This window comes from Ceratotherium simum, chromosome 6 (genome assembly GCF_057802395.1).
Source record: "Ceratotherium simum simum isolate JZ-2026a chromosome 6, ASM5780239v1, whole genome shotgun sequence".
In the NCBI taxonomy this organism is placed as follows: Eukaryota; Metazoa; Chordata; class Mammalia; order Perissodactyla; family Rhinocerotidae; genus Ceratotherium; species Ceratotherium simum.
The window spans coordinates 20569964-20590580 of NC_141905.1; the positions used below are offsets into that span (position 1 = coordinate 20569964).

The 20617-nt window shown below is 49.4% G+C and overlaps 1 protein-coding gene across 1 annotated transcript in view; it reads left to right on the top strand.

The window, feature by feature from the left end:
* Positions 1-1085: 1085 nt before the first annotated feature.
* The window catches only part of C6H1orf198 (chromosome 6 C1orf198 homolog), a 35658-nt gene continuing 16126 nt past the window's right edge, over positions 1086-20617 (top strand). Inside the window, exons 1-2 of the mRNA XM_004432362.3 lie at positions 1086-1435; positions 14587-14637. Of these exons, the coding sequence (XP_004432419.1) occupies positions 1094-1435; positions 14587-14637 (393 nt within the window). The 5' untranslated portion in view covers positions 1086-1093. The remainder of the gene's footprint in view (positions 1436-14586; positions 14638-20617) is intronic.

The following is a 20617-nucleotide window of genomic DNA, read 5'->3' on the forward strand; positions in this document are numbered from 1 at the left end:
CTTGGGGAAAACCTCTTCAGGTGCAGTGGCAAAACTAAGTACAGGTGTGCTGGTCGCCGGCCTGATGCCTGCCCTGCAGTTCCAAGCTCCCTTGATGAGGTAAAGGCATTAAGAGCTACCTGGTACTTCATCTTACTCCTCTGTTTCTTTAGGAAGAAAGGGAACTAATTTTCTTTTAACACTTTATGCCCCACTAGTCTAGTCTCTCCAGCTCGTCCCTTCGGCCTCCTCCCTGCCCCGTGCCCACCTCTTCTCTGTCAGCTCACCGCGCCAGGACCCTGGCCCAGTGTCTTGGGACGGCTCAAAGAAAGCGAAGAAGATGGCCGAGCAGAGAAAGGCACAGGATGGGAATAAGGCAGCGGTGGTCCTGAAATGCGGGTCTTTCTTAGGCACATTAGAGGGAGAAAAGTTTCCTTTGTCAAACAAGTGACCACGTGGCACTACGGTGGTCACCACCAGCAATCCTGTCAGACCGCTGGGCGCGGACTTGGGGATGCGCCAACCACCTCGTGAACAGGCCAAAGGGAGCCCCGAAAAGTGGGGGCACCGCGGAAACCCACAGGGGCGAATCGGGAGGACGCTGGGAGCCGCAAGGGGTCGCAAGAAGAGAGGCGCGGAGGGCCGGGTTCCCGAGGTAGAGCGTACGCGGGAGAAGGGATTCCCGGGAGGGCGGACCGGAGAGGGGCTTCCCGGAGGTAGTGGGGCGCAGACAGCGGGGTTCCCGGGGGCAGTGGGGACCACAGGGCGCGTTCCTGGGGTCAGAGGGGCGGGGGGTTCCCGGGATTGGGCGGGCCCGGGGGGGCGGGGTGGAGGGGGCGGAGCGCAGGATTCCCGGGAGCAGTGCGGCGCCAGCTTCCCGAGGTTGGGCAGGCGCGGGGGGCGGGGTTTCCCGGGGCGGGGGAAGAGCGGAGAGCAGGGTTCCCGAGGGTGGGGGGCGCGGAGGGCAGGGCTCCCGGGGACGAAAGAGCGCCGTTCTCGGGGTGGGGTGGGGCAGAGGGCGGGACTCCCGCGGCGGGGCGGAGCGAGGGCGGGGCGGTGCTCCGGGCAGCGGGGGCGGGGCGGCGCGGGCGGGTGAGCGGCGGGCAGGCCGGGCATGGCGTCCATGGCGGCGGCGATCGCGGCCTCGCGCTCGGCCGTCATGAGCGGGAACCGGCCTCTGGATGACCGGGAGCGGAAGCGCTTCACCTATTTCTCGTCGCTGAGCCCCATGGCCAGGAAGATCATGCAGGACAAGGAGAAGATCCGCGAGAAGTACGGGCCCGAGTGGGCGCGGCTGCCGCCCGCCCAGCAGGACGAGATCATCGACCGGTGCCTGGTGGGGCCGAGCGCCCCGGCGCCCCGCGACTCCGGGGATTCCGGGGACTCCGAGGAGCTCGCGCGCTTCCCCGGCTTGCGCGGGCCCACGGGCCAGAAGGTTGTGCGCTTCGGGGACGAGGTAGGTGCGGGCCGGCCCAGGGACCCTCTCCACACCCTGCGCCCCCGGCCGGGCGGGCACCTGACTGTGTGTAGCCGCCCCGGCGGGTCGCGGTGGTAGGGGCTGGAAAGGAGAAGGGGCAGGAATGGGAGTGGGTGGGAGGGGCGTCCCAGAGCCGAAGGTCGGGGGAGTGGGGGCTCCCCAGTGGGAGTTTGTTGAGAATCGCGGAGAGGAGGAGATCTTTAAAAGACCCTCCATCTAGACCTGCTCCGCTGGGCCGCACCGGATCTACAGACTTTTCCCGGAGCTGGGGGCAGCTGCTCTTAAGCGAAGCAACAGCAAGGAATTTTAAGCCAGACAAGCCCGGGTTCTAATCGACTCTGCCACTTAGCAGAATGGTCGTGGGTGACAACCTCTTAGAGCCTCAGTTCCCTCCCGGTGTATACGGGGGATAATAATATCTACCCCATGCCTGCCAGGGCAGGCACTCAGCAAAGTATACATATTAATATTAATATTTGTGATGAGCTGTATGGGCAAAGTGAAATTGCCAAGCAAGATAACAAAAAGGAAGAGGTACCTTTCAAGATTAGGAGGTGAAACCCGAAGCCTAAGATGTTTCCCGAGTGAGCATGATGTGCAGCTTTGTTTTGGGGGTGAGCATAGTGGCCCCGTTTTTCCATTGAAAAACTAAAGGATAAATTTGAATTGAATAAAGGATAAGTTGAAAAGCTCCAGCAAGCCTTTGCTACATATAAGGGCATGTCTGGGTTTCTGACCTAGACACGGCGCCCAGACTTCTAGAGGGTGGTGGTTGTGAAGGAAGAAACACTGCAACTCTACAAAAAGAAACTCAGGGATGAGCCGTGCTAAGTTTCAAAGGCCTGAGTGTTGTGTGCTGCTCAGAAACTTGGTCTTTTTCTTGCAAACGTGTTTAACTAAAACCTGTTTGGTGCCATTAGAATTTTCACTTGCGGTTATTGGGCCTTTCAAACTCAACTTTTGCCGTGAGGGGCAAAGTCAAAAGGAGGGAGAAGTATAAAAATGAAATCCGCACCCAGTTAAGGCTGTGAGGCTGCGGGGCGGGAGCAGGGTGGGGGTAGGGTGGGGTAGGGGTGGGGCTGGGCTGGGCTTGGAGAGTTTTTCCGAGGAAGTAGTGGACTGTAGCTTAGAATGAGGTTTAAATCTGATTTGCAGGCTTGCATGTGCTGAGACATTTATTAATACAAAATGTTTGTGGTCGTCAGTATGAGGGAAGTGTGAAAGGCTGCCAACGTTGTCTTTATTCTGACAAAATTAAAAGAAAAGTTTCCGTAGACTTTAAACTTGAAGGCTTTGCCGGGTAAAACAAGGACGTGGTAAACTGGAGAGATGAAAATATAGGTTTAAAATGTATTCCTAGAGCTGAAACATTTAGTGTGAAAATATGCATCTCTCTAAAGACGTTTCCAGTGTTTGTGCTCAGATTTGGGTGATGAAAGAGCAGGCAGCCCATCTTTGGAAAAGTCATGAATAAATAAATATGAGAGGAAATAAACCTGTAAGTACTTACAAATGTTGGAGAGTGACTGTCATTTTTACTTGGCGTTGAGTCTGGCTAAGAATATCCACACGCCTGCTCATCATCAAAAAGCCCAGGCCATATAAGGCCCAATATCACTGATAAGGAAAGATGTGGCCAAGTTAATTTGTACTCTGATTCCTTAACTGGGTGCCAGACTGAGCTATTTTTGAATTTGTCAATCCAATGTGATTTAAAAGCAAATGGAACTGTTCACTGTGGTACCTGCATGTCCCTCCAGGACCAACCAGCCCTGTTTTTCTGAATTGAACTCAGCTTTACAAAACCAGCTGAGAGCATGCCCCGGAATGCGTGTGACCAACCTCAGCACAGATGGCAGAGAGACACTGAATTTGAGGAGAGGTACATAGGAACACTGCTCAGGGTATATTTTTTCCTGCAGTGGCTGTGTGGCTTAAGGGCAGTAGGGAGTTTAAAATGCCTTCCCCTGGACCTGGCAAGAGGTTAGCACCAAAGTAGAGTTGGTGGTCTCATGGTGAGGAGGAGGGCCAGCTCCTGGGCACAAGTGGGAGATGGGTAAGGACAGGGTGGGGGGTTACCCCTGGGTAGGCTGCTGGACAGAGCGGCCCAAATAGGTGGCCCTAAACCAGATTGAGTTTGGTTTCCTTCCCACTTAATCTGTCTTCTGATGTGGTCTCAGGGGCCTCCACAGCCAATCACAGAATGGAGAATGCTCCCCAGGGCCCTCCAGTGCCCTGCAAGCTTGACCACCTGAAGCACCTGGAGTCCCCAGACACTGGTTCCAGTCCTGGCCATGCCGCCAGCAGGGTGCTGCCCTCTTAGCACATGGCTCTCCCTCCTGAGAGGTCCATGGATGGACCTCTGATGGATGGGTGCTCCAGGGGAACCACAGCTCTCTGACCTTAGATAATAAGCAGGCTGGGCTTTGTTAATACTTAGATAAAAGACCACCTGGTATACTGCGTTCCCAGGGCATTTTCTAAGGCTGTAATAGAAAGAGCCTGGGCTTTGTAGGCAGTCTTGGGTTTGAATTGTGACCCCCCCCCATCTACTGGCCTTTTGACCATGGTAAAGCACTAACCTCTCTGAGTGTCAGTTTTCTCGCCTCTGCAATAGAAATCACATTAACAGGATGACAGTAGAGATAATGTATATTAAAGGCCTATGGGCTTAAAAAGTGGTTGCTGCTGCTGCTGCTGAGAATGTTAATATTAGCTCATTTCTCCATTTCCACTTGTGAAAATCACTGACTCTCATGAAATAAATAAATTCCTGCTGTTGCTAAGCCTGGCATTGGCCATGTAGAGTTGTCCATGTGAGGAGGAGCTCTGCCTTGGTGGGCTTGGGTGCTGTGCCTTGAGGCACATATTTGAAACCTCAGTTTGCTCTGTCCACAGTGTGGACGTGATGTGGCCTGTCTCCTGATCCGCGGTCACACCGGCCTCAGATTGTGCCCACCTTTCAACTACCCTGAAGGACAAGGACATCACCTATTTGAATCCCCTCTCCCCCATCACCAGTAACATTTTTGTATCTCATATAATGACATTTTAAGTCCGAGCATGCAAATACAGCCTCCAAATGTGGCCATCATCCAGTCATTCTTATGTATTGCAGGAACAGACAAGTAGAAACTTGATTGTATAGTGATGTCATAGATCTGGGCGGCTGTGAGCGTGGTCAGGGCTCAGTTCACGCATGTGAGCTGCCCATGTGCGGGTACTGCTGTGCGTAGGTCAGGCGCAGCAATGTGGCATGTGTGTTCCTTTTTACCCTCATTGTCTATAAAGCGAGAAGAGCAGGGCCCAGGCCCAGATCCACCCTTGCCGGATGACTAGCCTGGGCAGAGAGGGAGGGTGGCCACCTTTGAGCACTGAAGCCATGAGGGGACCTTTTGGTTTTTCAGTTCATACTTCCTTGGAATCAATTGAGCAAACATTCCTCAGGCCTATTATATCAGAAACTAGAGGCATTCTAGATTTAGGGATGCTTAGCCCTCCCATAGTCTTCACCAGTTCCTTTAAAAATGCCCCCACATGAACATATGATCTCAGCACAGCTTCAGTGCGAGGCCACCAGCCTCTCCCGCCCCCCATTATCTCCCCAAGCCCCTCCTATGCAGAGCATCTGGAGCTGCTGCCCTAGGAATGCTTATCTCTCAGCAAAAGAAGGGGAGCACCTGGAGTCCCCAGACCCAGGTTCCAGTCCTGGCCATGCCGCCAGCAGGGTGCTGCCCTCTTAGCACGTGGCTGTCCTTCCTGAGATGAGTGGCTCACGAGGTGGCTCGCAGGCTCGCAGGCCTGGCTTGGAGCAGACACAGACATTGCGGCATGCCCTTTGGGTCAGGTATTCGATAAGAACATTAAGGCATGTTTGCAAATGGATGCTTTAACAGTCTGATTTTCCTGTACTTCTCAATTACTGCGTTCTTCCTCCAGAAGTAAAGTTTTGGGAATGGCTTACTTTGGGAGATGAAAGGTTTTCATTTTAGAAGGGTTTAGAAATCACCCCACTTGGCTGCTGCTGCTTCCTGTCATCAAATAGGAAAAGAAAAAAAAAGCCCGAATTTTTAGGAATGTGTTGCTCTCTGCTTTCTGCCCCTACTCCCAGACTCCTTGCCACCGATCTAGCAGGATCTGAGCACGTTGGTGAGAGTATAGGGTTCTGAGCTCTGTGCCCCATTCTTGGCTCCAAATGGGCCATAAGCAGGTGACCCCAGAAATTTGGGCAGGGGGTGCGTTTACTTCTCCTGGACCTACTTGCCTCTTCCACCTCTCTATAAAGTAGGTGGATCTGGGCAGGAGGGGTGTTTCTGTATGCTTGTCCCCAGGGACCCTAATCTGGATTTTGCATGCTGTACAACAGGGAGTTTTCAAGTCCTGGAGCCAGACAGCTCCGCCCCCTCTTCAACAGCTTAGCATGACCAGCTGCTGCCGGAAGTGTCCTCCACACCCACAGCCTCCCTATCCTGCAGGACCCTGGAGGCTTGCTGGCTGCTCCCTTACTCCTCTTGGCCTTCATCTCCTTTTCTGGGGCTGAGTCTTGGCCTCCCTGACTCCCAGACATCTCCTGCACTGCCTGAGGTCCGCTCTTCCTCCTGTAGGCCTCTGAAGACCCCACAGCTTTCCTCAGCCCCACTGCCCATCCAGCTCCTGCTCCCAGCTGGCAGAAGAAGCACCTTTCCCTGGAGTACTCCGAGGGTGCCTCCAGAGGCCCGGGGAGTCAGTATGGAATACCTCCCGTTCAGCAAACCTTGCTGAGCTGCTGCCATCCATTCAGCGCCCTCGGGGCTGCCTGCAGAGGGCCTGCCTCGCTCCTCCCTCCAACAAACTAATTAACTTATTATAAAATTTATAAAGTAACGTACCTGTATGTTACTGTTAAAAGTTTTCAAACAATCCAGAGGCAACATTATGAAGCAGTTGGTAGTATCCTTCCAGAACTTTCCTTAATTATTTAATCTTTGTTAGATTTGAGTGTGGTTGGAGATACGGCTTCCTGATACAGGACTTGTAGCACGTGAGGTCTCCGCTTCCCCTTTCACCTCAGCAGCTCAGCCTTTTCTCTTTTCACCTTTTGGCAAGAAAACAAAAAGGAAATTGGAGAGTTACTTTCTCAGTATTTTGGATTTGTTTTTTAAGAAAAGTGGAATGTATAATTATGATTCCCACATTCTGTCTGGCAGATCTATGTATTTTTTAGAAAAGACGACAGGGTGGATGTGGCTTTCTGTGTCCCTGCACCTGGGGTTCTGGGCCCTGGCCCTGGACAGGAATTGAGAATGAGGCCATGAGTCCAAATCCGGTTCCACAGGCTGCGAGCGGGAGGCACTGGGCCTCTCCCACAGGCTTCCTCTTTCAGACCGGTGGTTCTCTGCCCAGAGTGTCACCCGGCCTAGCTGGGGCTCCCAGGAGGAAGGGTGTTGAACAGGTGAGCCTGGGACCTCAGGCAGCCACACAGGCCCTGGCTCCTGTGGGAGGGTGGCCCAGTGGCTTCCAGGGAACAGGTTTTGCAAAGAAATTAAATGACTTGTTCACTGTCATACAGGGAGGGAGGGTGCAGAGCTGGGAAACCTGTTGGCAGGTCTGGAGTCATCTTTTAATTGGCAGGAGTCACTTTTACACTCTAAGCAAGAAATTCCCTTAGTACCAGAAAAAATATCCATTTCTCAAAAAAACTAAATGAAGACCAGACCTGTCTGTTTAAACTTCCTACTCGTTTGTCTGTTCATTTCCTTAGAACTCGCCTCCATCTAACCCCCTGCTCCCATTACCATGTGGGCGCCGAGTTTTTGTTTCTGCTGTGGTCTGTGGAGGCCTGAGTTTCTGAATTTGTGTTCATGGTGGAACCTGCCCAGTAGTTAAATCTTAACTGCTTTTCTGTTGTTGGAACTGCAGTTTTGTACTTCCAGTTATGGAAACCCTCTTATTTCAGCAAAATTAAATATATTACAAGTCAAAGGGAAAAGCACTGATTCCATAAATATATGAACAATAGTCTCTGAATAAGCAGTTGGTAAAAAAGAGCATATTTTAAACATTCTTCTTCTTCACTCCTCCCCTTTTTGTAGGAGACTGTTTTTTGAGCAGTTTTAGGTTTACAGCAAAATTGAGCAGAAGGTAGAGTTTCCATTATAGCCCCTGCCCTCACACAAGCGTAGCCTCCCCCACTGTCAACATCCCCCACCAGAGTGGTGCATTGGTACAGTCGATGAACCCAAATTGACACCTCATCATCACCCAAGGTCCATAGTTTACATTAGGGTTTGCTCTTGGTGATGTACATTTTATGGGTTTGGACAAATGTATATGATATGTAGCCATCATTATGATATCATACGGGTTATTTTTCACTGCCCTAAGAGTCCTGTGTGCTCTGCCTATTCATCCCTCTCTCCCCGCTAACCCCTGGCAACCACTGATCTTTTTACTGTTGCCGTGGTTTTGCCTTTTCCAGAATGCCGTATAGTTGGAATCATACAGTATGTAGCCTTTTGGATTGGCTTCTTTGACTTAGTAATATGCATTTAAGGTTCCTCCATATCTTTTCATGGCTTGATAGCTCGTTTCTTTTTAGTGCTGAATAATATTCCATTGTCTGGATGTACCACAGTTTATTTGTCCATTCTCCTACTGAAGGACATCTTGGTTGCTTCCATGTTTTGGCAATGATGAATAAAGCTGCTGTAAACATCGAGTGTGAGTTTTTGTGTGGACCTAAGTTTTCGACTCATTTGGCTAAATACTAGGGAGTGTGATTGCCTCACCTCTGTTTTTAATATACTGCTGCATCTGTGAGGTACAGACCCACACTGAACAGCTCTCCAGGAGGAATGCACTCCATGCTGGGTATGCTGAGAGGCCCTGGCCCCCAAAATCACTGGAGGGATGAGATAGCATGTAGGGGAGTTTCTGCCCCACTCCCGTAGCTCTGCTGTCTGAGCTTTATTTCTCTGGCTTATAGTATTTCACAGTTTAAATTTCTTACCTTTAAACCAAGATGCCACCATTTATCAAGCAGAAACTCCCCTAATTTATGAACCTCTGGAGTACAGTGACAATTTATGCTTCCAGTGAGTACCTTGCAGTGTTCCAGGATTCTGAATTACTCAAGAAAAATCAAATATATTTCTGGGGAGTTGAATGGTTGGGATTCTAACTGTTAGAAACTCGGCGCTCCAGGTAGGAGGTGAGATTTAACAAACCGTGCAGCATATTCTGACTCTGCGGGCCAGGAGTGTTTACTGTTCAGGGTTCCGTACTTACTGTAGTTATGCAACAGTGTTATTAGAAATGTAGTTGGAGTAGTTTTTATGTAATCTTTGAATGCTGGGAAGAATAAAAGAAATAAAACAAGCCTTTAAATGTGATTCTCATTATGCTGGAGCCTTGTAGCATGTTAGGAGACTGTTAATTTGCTTTGGTTGATTATGCTAATGTGCAGAACCATGATTTTCCTGCTCCGAAGTAGCGTGGGTGTGAGCTGGCCCAGAAAACCTTGGGGTAGCATGAGAGCAGCCTGAACTGGGGTTGCTTTAGTAGAAGTCCTTATTTGGGAATGATGAGAGTCACCTAGCAGTATTGATTGAGAGCACCTCTGCATGTGGAGTGGCCTGGGCAGACAGAGGTGGACCCCTGAGCCTTGGAGGTCAGCAAGCACAGCCCTTGTGGCCCAGTGTTCCCAAAGTGACGAGGGAGTCTGGGCGTCCTGTGAAGGCCTGAACTAGGTAAGCTGCCCAGTGGAATGGCCGCATCAGAATTACCTAGGAAGCTCTTGGTTTTTTAAAACTAAGTCGGGTGGCACTGACAAATTCTGCCTATTAAAACAGCACCCCAGGTGATTCTGATTTACAGCCTGATTTACACATTCTGATGGGAACCGCTAGGCTTAGGGGTTCTCTTCAGAGAGTCTTGAGTCTGGTGTCTATGAACAGCTCCAGTGTGAACCCAAGACCAATAGGAACCCAGGAATGGGCCATTCCCATTGGATACTTGTGACAGATGTGCCATAGAGAGGCATCTGCAGGAATGTGCAGTTTGGCCCGGCCGAGGCTGCAGAAAGGCCCCCAGCTTGTCCTTCAGAGAGGCCTGGAGTGTAGACTAGACTTTCACAGTGCTGCAGGAGTCTCAGAAGCAATTCTTTGAGTGTTACAGGAAAGGTCCCGCTTCCTGTCTGCTAGCTGCTGGCGGCCTGGCTTTGTGTAGTGGGAGCTCAGAGGCCCATGCTCCTGGGCTCCACTTCCTTTCTCAGGCCGACCTATGGGGTGCCTAGGGGACACTCACTGCAGACAGTCCTGTCCACAGGTGCTCTCCGTCCCACACGCTGGAGACACAGCAGTAAAATTCACTGGACCTAAAATTGGAAAGAAAGCTATAAAAGAATAAATGCTCAATAGTCTCCAATCAACTTAAGAGGAAAGATTAATATTTAGAAATTTTCACCACATTTGAAATGAATTTTAAGACCAGAGTGTCTCATTTTAGAATAGTCCTTACTTTTACAGAGAAGTCATAACCAATTATAGATGAGTTACTTATAACCAAATAACTTCAAAAGCAAAATTACCAAAATCCTTTTAAAATTTAGTAACAAAAATTACATTTAATGTAGAATGTGGTGAATTTCAGTATGTTTGATACTGGTTCCAGCCTGAGTGTGCTGTAAATGTTGAACATTGGCTCCTGGGGAGCGAGGGGATGGGTAGCACTGCTGATTGCTGTGGAGCAGCCGTTCCCCAAGGGCCTCTCGAAAGCCCCCAGGCGACTCACTGAACCGGGAGCTGGCGGGGAGGGGCAGTAGCACTGCTGTGTCCTGTTGTCCATGTACTTTACATCTTGCAGATACAGTAGATGTAAATAACCTCAGGAGTATAGACAATAACAAACTGTACTCAAGTGATTAGGAAAGGATGAGTTTTGAGTATTTATTACCTTTGTGAGTTTTTTTTGGGGGGAGGGGACACACTTTTTTGAAAAATAAATTTTATTTTTTAGAGCAGTTTTAGGTTCTAAGCAAAACTGAGTGGAAAGTACAGAGTTCTCACACACTCCCTACCCCCATACATGCACCACCTACCCCACTATCAACATCCCCCACCAGAGGGACATTTGTTACAAGGGGTGAACTTACATTAACACATCATTATGGCCCAAAGTCCATAGTTTACATTGGGGTTGTACCTGCTATGGGTTTTGAGAAAAGTCCACCATTACAGTATTGTGCAGAGTATTTCACTGCCCTAAAAATCCTCTGTGCTTTTACCTATTCATTCCTCCCTCCCTTTCACCCCTGGCAACCACTGATCTTTTTACTGTCTCCATAGTTTTTGCCTTTTATAGAATGTCATGTAGTTGGAATCATACAGTACGTAGCCTTTTCAGATTTTTTTTTATTGTGGTGAAATATACGTACGTAACATAGAATTTAACATTCTAGCCTTTTTTAAGTATACATTTAGTATATTCACAATGTTGTGCAGCCATCACCACTATCGGTTTCTAGAACTTTTCCATCACTTCAAACAGAAACTCTGTATCCATTAAACAATAACTTTTTGTTTGTTCATTTTGTTTATTCATCTGTTGATGGACATTTGTGTTGTGTTTACCTCTTGGCTATTGTGAATAATGCTATAATGAGCACTGGCATACAAGTATCTGTTCAAATCCTTGCTTTCAATTCTTTTGGCTATACAGTCACGTGTCACTTAATGACGAGGTTATGTTCTGAGAAATGCGTCGTTAGGTGATCTTGTTGTTGTGGGAACACCATAGAGTGTACTCTTTGTACATAGAGTTTAGATGGTGTCACCCACCTCACACCTAGGCTCTATGGTACTAGTCTTATGGAACCACCTCGTATATGCAGTCTGTCATTGACTGAAACGTTGTCATGCAGCACATGACTGTATACGTAGGAGTGGAATTGCTGGATCAATGGTAATTCTGTGTTCCATTTTTTTTGAGGAACCGCCACACTGTTTCCTGTAGTGGCTGCACGATTTTAAATTCCCACCAGCAATGTTTGAGGGTTCCAATTTCTCCACATCCTCACCAACACTTGTTATTTTTCATTTTTTTAATAATAGCCATCCTTATGGGTGTGAACTATATCACTTTTGTTTTTAATACGATGTATTTAATTGTGAGGTTATATAATTTAACTTTTAATAATGGCTATGTTTAACAACAGGTTTGAAAATTTCCTAAAAATTTCACAGTCGGCTCTCATGAGTTGGTGCAAACCTGCTCCAGTTCACCGCTGGTTGCGGCCTCCAAAAGGAAAATATCTGGGGCCCCTAGAGATCTTATAACACTCTGGCATCCGTTCTTTACCAAGTAGTGAATGCTGGAGCTCTCATGCGGATATGCATTCTGGTACTATGGGCAGAGAACATATGTTCTTATTTTTTAAGAAATACTGTTTCCATTAGGAGGTGGCACTGTGTTGGGTGAACATTTTCCAGGTAAGTGAGAGCTCAGGGCCTTGGTACTCATCCACTCTGGGGTCCTGGAGCCGCGTGGCCATTGGACGAGCCTCCCACATGTTGCACTGGCCTCTGATAATTGCCAGGGGCTTTGGGCCCCGTGGCCCTCAGTGGCTTCCCCTCTGCCTTTTGGCCTTCTCCTTTGGCACTCGGTGCCCCGAGGCTTCTTCCTGCGCTGTGCTCCAGAGGAAGAATTGTGTCCGGAGAGGTTTGGTGTTGCCTCTGGTATGGACGTCTCTTATGGAGAAGAATTTGACTCTGAGGTTAACTTTTGGCCAAAATGAAGCGCACCTGATGTTGTCCTGAGGTCTAAGCAGCAGATGTGTTTCGGTGCTTCGATAGTTTCGGCTCTTGGGTGCCAGGGAGGCGGGTGTGGGGGGCCTTCCAAGCCCCCCTACGGAAAGCGTATGTGATTGTCCACAAGCACGTGCCTGGCCACGTTTTGGTTGCCTGCTGGTCATCGTGGGAGTAGAAGAAAGGAACCCTGCATGTGTGTATATGTGTGTGTGTGCATGCGAGCGTGTGCATGTGTGCTACCACTTCGCAATTCTGATGCCGTTTTGCATCCAACTGCCTGGGGAGCCTGTTCTTGCCACCAACGCTTTTGTGGCGGGAGTGTGCAGCCAACGGCTGACATCAGAGCTTCAATCACATTTTTGTTCGGCATGTTTATTTTTATTAAGTGCTTTATTATTTTTCATGAGCTCAGAATTGCAGAAATCTAAGGAATTTGCCCCTTGACTCAGTTTCTGGCTGGAGCAAACAAAAGACCATTGACTTGACACCAAGTTGGGGAGAAATCACAGTGTGACCCTCTCTCTGTCTGTGACCCCCTCGGAATTTCGGCTTATATGGGCTGCGGCCACTGGAGACTGAACTCACCAAGCTCCAGGCTAAATCTTCATTCCTCAGAGTCTTGCACTCATTCACCTTGCAAAGCCAAAAGCCTTATTATTTTAATTTTTGCAGATTTCAGAGAGACTCAGGCTGCATAATTAATATTTAGAAGATAGATCATATCACACGATAAGGGAACTACAGCTCTGGCCTGCGCTGCCCTTGGTCCTGCTCCCTGCCCTCCTCTGCCTGCCCAGCACACCTCCCCTGTCCACTGAGGTGGCCGCTGGGCCGTCCTACATCTGGATAGAAGGAGCACATTTGCCAGTTTATTTTCCTTTACTTTTTTCCCACAGGTCCAAATCTAGAATAAATGATATTTACATTCTGTTGGCCTCCTTTATTTTTCCCATCTGAAAACAAAGTCCTTGTTGTTTTATTACTTCTAAGAGGAACTTAGAGGGTCCTGAGATCATAGAATTTTGTGGATTTTCAGGTCATTTAGCTCAACTACACTCTCCCCCCAGACACACACGGACATGAACACAGGAGCCCCCTACAGCTGAAGGCTGGGCCTACAGCCTCTGCTTGGAGACTTCTAGTCACAAATGCTTGTTAACTCACATTCCCCCAGGCAGCCCATTTCCATTTTTGGAGGGACAGAGTCTGTGAATTGAGAAGTAACTTGGGTTTAACTGAAATTCCAAATGGGGGGGCAGTGGCCCCCGTTTCTTCCCATCTTTAAGGTTTTGCCTGACAGCCAGGAGTGACAGGAGACACACAGACCAGTTCAGAGGCTGAAGCTGGGGATGGAGTGGACTCTGAAGGAAGCAGGCCCATCTGCAGAACCGTCTGCCTTGTAGAGGAGGGGAGAGCCAGATAACCTCCTCTGGGGGAAGGGAGTACCTTGGAGTGGGAAGTACTTTATGGAAGGACAGTCTCAATTTAAAATATTTTATCCTGTTTTCAGTCTGTATCGCCCAGTGTGTCCCGATTTTTGGTTCAGGAAATATGATCCCCAACAGAAGCTGGGCACAGATGAGATGTTTGCTAGCACAGGAAGACAGCTGGGGGATTGGAGGGGGTCGCCAAGGAAAGGCCATTTCCCTGGTCGTTTGTTTAGGCCAGTGAGCAAAACATAATGGATCCAAGGTCAAATTCTCAGAGACTATTCTGCTTGGTTGAGAGTGGGGAGTGATTTCAGAGTTCTCGTTATAATTAGGCACTTGCATTAAATTGGCATTTTCTTCGTTGATTTTGCTGATCAATGCCTTTCAGATCTCTGGGAGGCACATGCGGGAAGAGGGGGGCTCAGATGTATTGGCGTTGGCTGGCAGATTGTTGCCTGACATTCCTTTCATGTGTTACCTCATTTAATCCTCGTGATAACCCTGCAGGGCAAGTACAATCTCCTTTTACAGATGAGGAAACTGAGGCTCAGAAGGCTGTTGTCTTCCCATGCCCACATGGCTAATCACTGGTAGGGCTGAGAGCTGAGCCCATGAGGCCCTATTCCCTTTCTGCTCCGAGTCTATCGTCGAGTCCACTGTGGGGCCCTCCGGGCATTCATCAGGTGTCTGTCTGACAGGGGAGAGGCTTGCCTGGCAGCCTCAGCCAGAAAGGGGAGGATGAAGCCAGCCTAAGCAGGCCAGCACATTCTCTGCAGAGCATCACAACATCAGGCTTGTTTCCAGCCAGGAGTTGAGATTATTCCTAAATTTTGGTTCCCCCTTGGCCCTGGGTGGATATTTGCATGGGATATGTTTGGATTTGGATTTCAGATTTATTCTTGAATTTTTATTTCAGGACATAACTTGGCAAGATGAGCACTCTGCCCCTTTCTCCTGGGAAACAAGGGTAAGTTGGATTAAATTTAGATTTGTTTGTCCTTTTTGAAAGAGTTGTGTCATTACATATTTTTCTTTCAGCATTTGATGGACTCAGAAGGCAGCGGCCCCACTGCCCAGCTGCAGGTGATGCATCCACTGCTGGTGGAAAAGGAGGCGAGGAGGGGAGAGAATTGTGATGAGTTAGGAAACTGGCGTGTGTGGTGCAGTGATGGAATTTACAGTAGTTGTCAGTCCTGTCAGCTGGGCCCAGTGATGATGTCCTTGGTCTGGGGCTCCCAGCCAGCCTGAGAAAACAGGCTCGACCCCATTAGGGACCCTTTCTCTGCTCCCGCGTCCGGCCACCAGCACTTAGCACCAAGGTGGGGGTGCTCCAAAAGGCAAAGCTTTGAGGGAAGCTTTTTTTTGCGGCGGGGCGGGGTGGTGGTGCAGGTAACAGCTGCTTTTATTAAAATGAAATCAGGACAACAGGGATAGGAAGTTGGGTAGGTGTGGGGACGAGAGAGAGACATTGGCAGAGACAAGACTGCAGATCTGTCAGAATTGCCTGAAGAGTCAGCTCTATGGGTGAGAGTCCTGAGGGTGCTGAGGGTGAAAGAGAAGAGAGAGAGCCTGCTTTCTGTACCGTGTGAAGCTGAAATAGCCCGTGGATGCACAGGAAGGGGAGGAAGACTATCCTCTACCCACTCTGGGTCCTTTCTGGCTGGCTGCAAAGTGAATTGACATGAGACCGAATAGCAGGAGAAAAATCAAACAAAATTTAATAACATGTATACATGGGAGAAACCAGGGAAACTAAGTTTCTCAACAAATGGCAGAGGTTTTCACCTTAAATAGCATATTCAGGTAGACAAAGGAGGATGTTGGGATAGTGGTTTGGGATTTCAGAGGGGAAGAAGACAATTCACGTGGAGGTGGAAAGACAGATTTCGTCAGACAGCTCTTTACAGGGCCACCTATAGAGAATGTGGCTGGAGACACAGAATTTTTGATAAGATGGGCTTGTTGGTGCCTTTCTTACCGCATCTATTTTACATTCTGCTACAGCTGTCATATGGTAGTAGCTCCTTCCTGGAACAGGCCTTCTATGTTAAATTCTTTAGGCAGTTTGGGAGGGGAAGGTCAAATGTCCTTCAGAGAAAATAATCAAGGTAAGGAGACATATTTTGAGGTGGCCAATTTTGATCTCCCACACACATATACATGCATTAGCTAATACAGCCCACCTTGGATTGCTAACTCTGGTTTCCTCGTTGTTCATTTATTATTAGTTATTATTGCCAGAGTTGCTTAAGAGTATCAGGCTTAACTGGTTTTATTTCCCCTCCTCCCTAGTTGCCCCAGTAGAAGTACATTAACAAGCAGCAAAGTGACCAAAGGGCTGGTGTCTCTAACCCAAGGAAAAGAAGGAAAAAGATCAGGATTCTCTGAATTCTAGAACATTCAGTGCTGTGTGTTGGAGGGTTCTTTCCGTAATGGGGGTGAGGAAGACAACTGTGTGCCTGGAATAGGGCTTAGACTTGAGGTTAGATCAGAGATTTCAAGCACTGATACTTGAAAGGGCTTATTTCTTGGGTTTCACTTGTCCCGCGGTTGCTCATCCCAGCGGAAGTGGGCATCCAGGGGGCCTGTGAGGAGGAAAGGTCAGGGTGGGGCAAGACAATGAGGGTGTTGGTCTGCAGAGGCCTGAGAGGTCCTCACCTGAGGACCTGTGTCTTAAAATGAAATATTTGACAAGGGTTCAGATGGGTAAGGACATCTGGCATTGTTGTAACAGGCAGCATTTAGTCAGTGATTGCTGATGGCTCCCGCGAAATGGAAGCAGATGGAGGTTGGGGTGAGTTTCACGTGAGCGTTAAGAGGTGGTTATGAGAGTACCTGGCGTCGATGCAGGTGAGCAGGTTCATCCAGCAAGCACAGGTGCCTTCTGCCTTCAGTATACCACTACGTTGGGTCCTAACATCCTAAAACAAAGAGGCAAATCTCTGCATCCCGCATGTGTTATGTTTTATTTCCACTGTAGATTAATAACCTCAGTCTCTGCAGAGGGCAGAGTGAGCGAAAACCGTGTGACTGGAACCTGGAGTCTCCCTAGGGATCTGGACACTGGGGGAAGGGGTGGCTGGGCTTGGGGTGGGAGGCAGCGAAGGATATCAAGGAAGAGCCTGGAATTACAGTAGCTCCTGAATCCAACAATGAGTCCCTTGGCTAGTGACATTGTGCAGGAAGTAGGTGGGGAGAAGGTACATCATCACATTGCCATTCAGCCAGGGCCCTCAGTATTCCTCTTGTGTGGCTCTGCAGTGGATCGCTGTGAGAAGCGCTGGTCCTGTGGGTGATACCTAGTGGTAATAGGCAAATAGGTGCTCTGCGGTTTGGGAAGGGACAGCTTGGGTGCAGTGGCCCAGAAAGCAGCACTGATTTTCCTGGACTGGGCCCTGCTGTTGATATCACAGTTGATAAAGGCACAGAGAATTCGAAATAGTTAAAATGCCCTAAGTCCGTCCTGTGCCCCATGAGAATACCTGCTCTCCTAAGAATTTACCTTGTTAAATGTTCCCAAATCAGCTGTTAGTGGGGCGAGACATTCATCTTTATTAACTTGCTGCAGATGACATTCTGGGATGAGGATGGGGCTCAGCTCCTGGGGCCAGTGTGGGGAACAGGTGCCTGGGACAGGCCTTGAGAACAAGAACTGGTAGAGTCCAGCAAGGATCACACGTGTGCCGGTGCTAAGCCTCCACAGCACCCAGCCAGGTCCCTCAGGAACCTGGTAAATTGAGAAAGCTGAATAAAGTCAGGTTAGTATGTGTTGACCATCTGAACTTGCATCCTTTTAGTAAAAGGTGTAGTCTTTGTGGCTCAGGGTTCTCAGCTCCATTTCCTGTTCCCTTTCAATGAGAGAAGCAGCTTCTTTCATGAACTGGTGGGCTCACTGTGCATTCTCAGTTTGATCTCTCAAGGTCAGACTTACATGGTTTAGTGTTAGAACTTTGTAGAGGCAGAATGACAGTGTCCCAGAGAGCAAAGGAGCTCATCCCTACTCTGTCCTCACGAGTCAATGTCAAGTTCTCGGAAGTCCTGCCACTCACACCTCCCCAGCCTTGAGCTCGGAGCGCCCTGCCTCCCTGCTTCTCGGGCTTTGTCACACTCTTCCTTAGGACTCAAAGCCTGATAAGAACCTCTTTGGAGAGCTGCAAACAGGAGGTGGCTCTGGCCAGGGCAGGGTGGCCTCCATCTCCAAGTGCAGGACTGGAGACTCGGATGCTGTTTCTTGCTCTCCCTTATTTAACACCTTCCTCCCTCTCTCGGTTATCTGCTGATGCATGACAAACAACCCCACAACTTCATGGCTTAAAGCAGCCATTTTTTTTGATCAAGATTCTGTGCGTCAGCAGTCTGGGAGGGCTCAGCTGGGCAGTTCTTCTGTTCGCCTTGCCTGAGATGGCTCACGCGTCATCTGACAGCCCGATGGGACCTGGCTGCTCTAAGATAACCTCACTTCCATGTCAGGTTGGTGCTGGCCGTCAGCTGGGCCACGTGTCCAGTGAGCCAACCTGGGCTTCTTCCTGTGGTGGTGGAAGAATTCCCTGAGGGCAAGAGTGGAAGCCTGCAAGACCTCTCGAGGCTTAGGCTTGGAAATCGCACAGTATCACTTCTGCTTTGTTCTGCTGGTCAAATCGAGGCACATTCCAGCCCGGATTCAAGGTGTGAGGAAATAGATCTCAACTCTTGATGGAGAGTTGCAGAAATTTGTAGCCATTTTCAATCTAGATTCCATACCCTGGCAGCTGTGACGCCAGGTCATTTCATTCAATTGTTTATCCATCATCCATTGATTTTTTTTTTAATTTTATTTTATTATTTTTGTGTGTGTGAGAGGAAGATCAGCCCTGTGCTAACATCTGCCAATCCTCCTCTTTTTTTCTGAGGAAGACTGGCCCTGGGCTAACATCCATGCCCATCTTCCTCCACTTTATATGGGACGCTGCCACAGCATGGCTTGCCAAGCGGTGCGTCGGTGTGCACCCGGGATCCAAACTGGCGAACCCCAGGCTGCCGCAGTGGAGCGTGTGCACTTAACCGCTTGTGCCATCGGGCCGGCCCCTTAATTTTAATTTCTAATTGTGATAAAATACACATAACATAAAATTTACCATCTTAGCTATTTTTAAGCATGCAGTTCAGTGGCATTAAGTACATTCACATTGTTGTGTAACCGTCACCACCATCCATCCATAGAACTCTTTTCATCTTGCAAAACTGAAACTCTCTCCCCAGTAAACAGCTCCCCATTCCTCCTTCCCTAGCTCCTGGCCACCACCATTCCATGTTCTGTCTCTGTGACATCATCCGTTGATTTTTAAAAATATTCAGCAGAGGGGCTGGCCCAGTGGCGTAACGGTTGGGTTTGCATGTTCCACTTTGGCGGCCCAGGGTTCACCGGTTCAGATCCTGGGCGAGGACCTGCTCACTGCTCATCAAGCCATGCTGAGGCAGCGTCCCACATAGCAGAGCTACAGCTGTACAAGTATGATACACAACTGTGTACTGGGGCTTTGAAGAGAAAAAAGAAAAAGAGGAAGATTGGCAACCGATGTTAGCGCAGGGCCAATCTTCCTCCAAAACAAAAAAATATTCAGTGGAGATTTATTATACATCCATGCTATGTCAGACATTATGCTTAACACCCAGAGATGAGTAAACACTTCTGCACTCAAAAAACAGCCCAGTGAGGGGATGGCTGCATTTGGTGGCAAAACTGAGGCAGGAGAAAAGCCTTAGCCACACAATCATTCCTTCAGTCATTTTCCCTGTTCACTTAACACGTATTTATACACATGTTGGTAGACAGAATCTCATGCCTTCCTCCAGCTATTCAGGTAACAGACATTTAATCAGTGTCAGCTAAGTGCCCAGCTCTTTCTCAGCTCTGACTTCTCAGCTCCCCCGATCATCAGATCAGCTGAGGCTGGGCTAAGCCTGACCCCAGGTCACGGCTGATGGGAGGCAGAGCTAAGAATCCCGGAGATTTGGGGTTTCTTGCCCGATTGCTGCACCTCTGTCTGGGCTCCTTCCTGTAGGCCAACCATGATGGTTCCACCTACAGAGAATGAACTGGGTCGTGACCTGGGTCGCTGCCCCAGTCAAGTGCAGCTCTGGTCAGGAGAGCCCTTGATGGCCCTCAAGTGCAGAGTGGTCTTGGTGTCGCAGCCGTGCACCTGCTTCTTCTGTCTGCTCAGTCTCCCAGCCCATCCCTCCCTACCTGGGTCGCCTCCTTCCTTCCGAGTCTGACCCAGCCATGTCCCTCTGTTGCTCTGACCAGTTCCATCATGGAAGGGAGGCTCAGAGGGAGAGCTGCCTGTCCCAGCCGGGCGGGGGTGGTCGTGGTCGTCATCTTTTCCACTCATCTGTCAGCTTGGCAGGCGTGCTTGGGGAGAGGGTGCCCATGGGACCCCATGGTGGATTCCTCTCTCATGCTACTGATGTTTCAAGAGGAAAAAACTCAGCTCTTGGAATGCACCAGAGAGGGGAGGCAGGGAGCGGAGAGGATTCCTGGCATTTGCAGTCGGTCTGGGCTGGGGAATGTAGAGGAACTGCCTGTGGAGGCAGGTCAGGCCCTGGCGCTGGGTAGCTGGGCTCTGGGGACTCCCCCCTCCCGCCACGCTTGCTTTCCTCCCCCATGCTGTCTGGCCTTTTCCTCTCTGTCTTCCCCAGTCCTTCAGCCCATGTTCGCCTGTCTCGTTGGAGACAGTAAGTAGGCTGGGTGGGGATCGGCTCCTTGATTCCTTCGGTAGCAAGATCTCTGAGGGCCAGTATAGACCATTCCCAGAGTCAGGGGACCTTCCAGCCCCTTCCTCGGGAAGAGAAATAAGCGCTTGTGAGCACAAGCACCTCCTGTGTGCTGTGCCTGCATCAAAGATTTGCACACACGTTGAATTCCTCACCCCTGGGAGGTCGGGGTCACTGTTCCTGCCACAGGTCAGGAC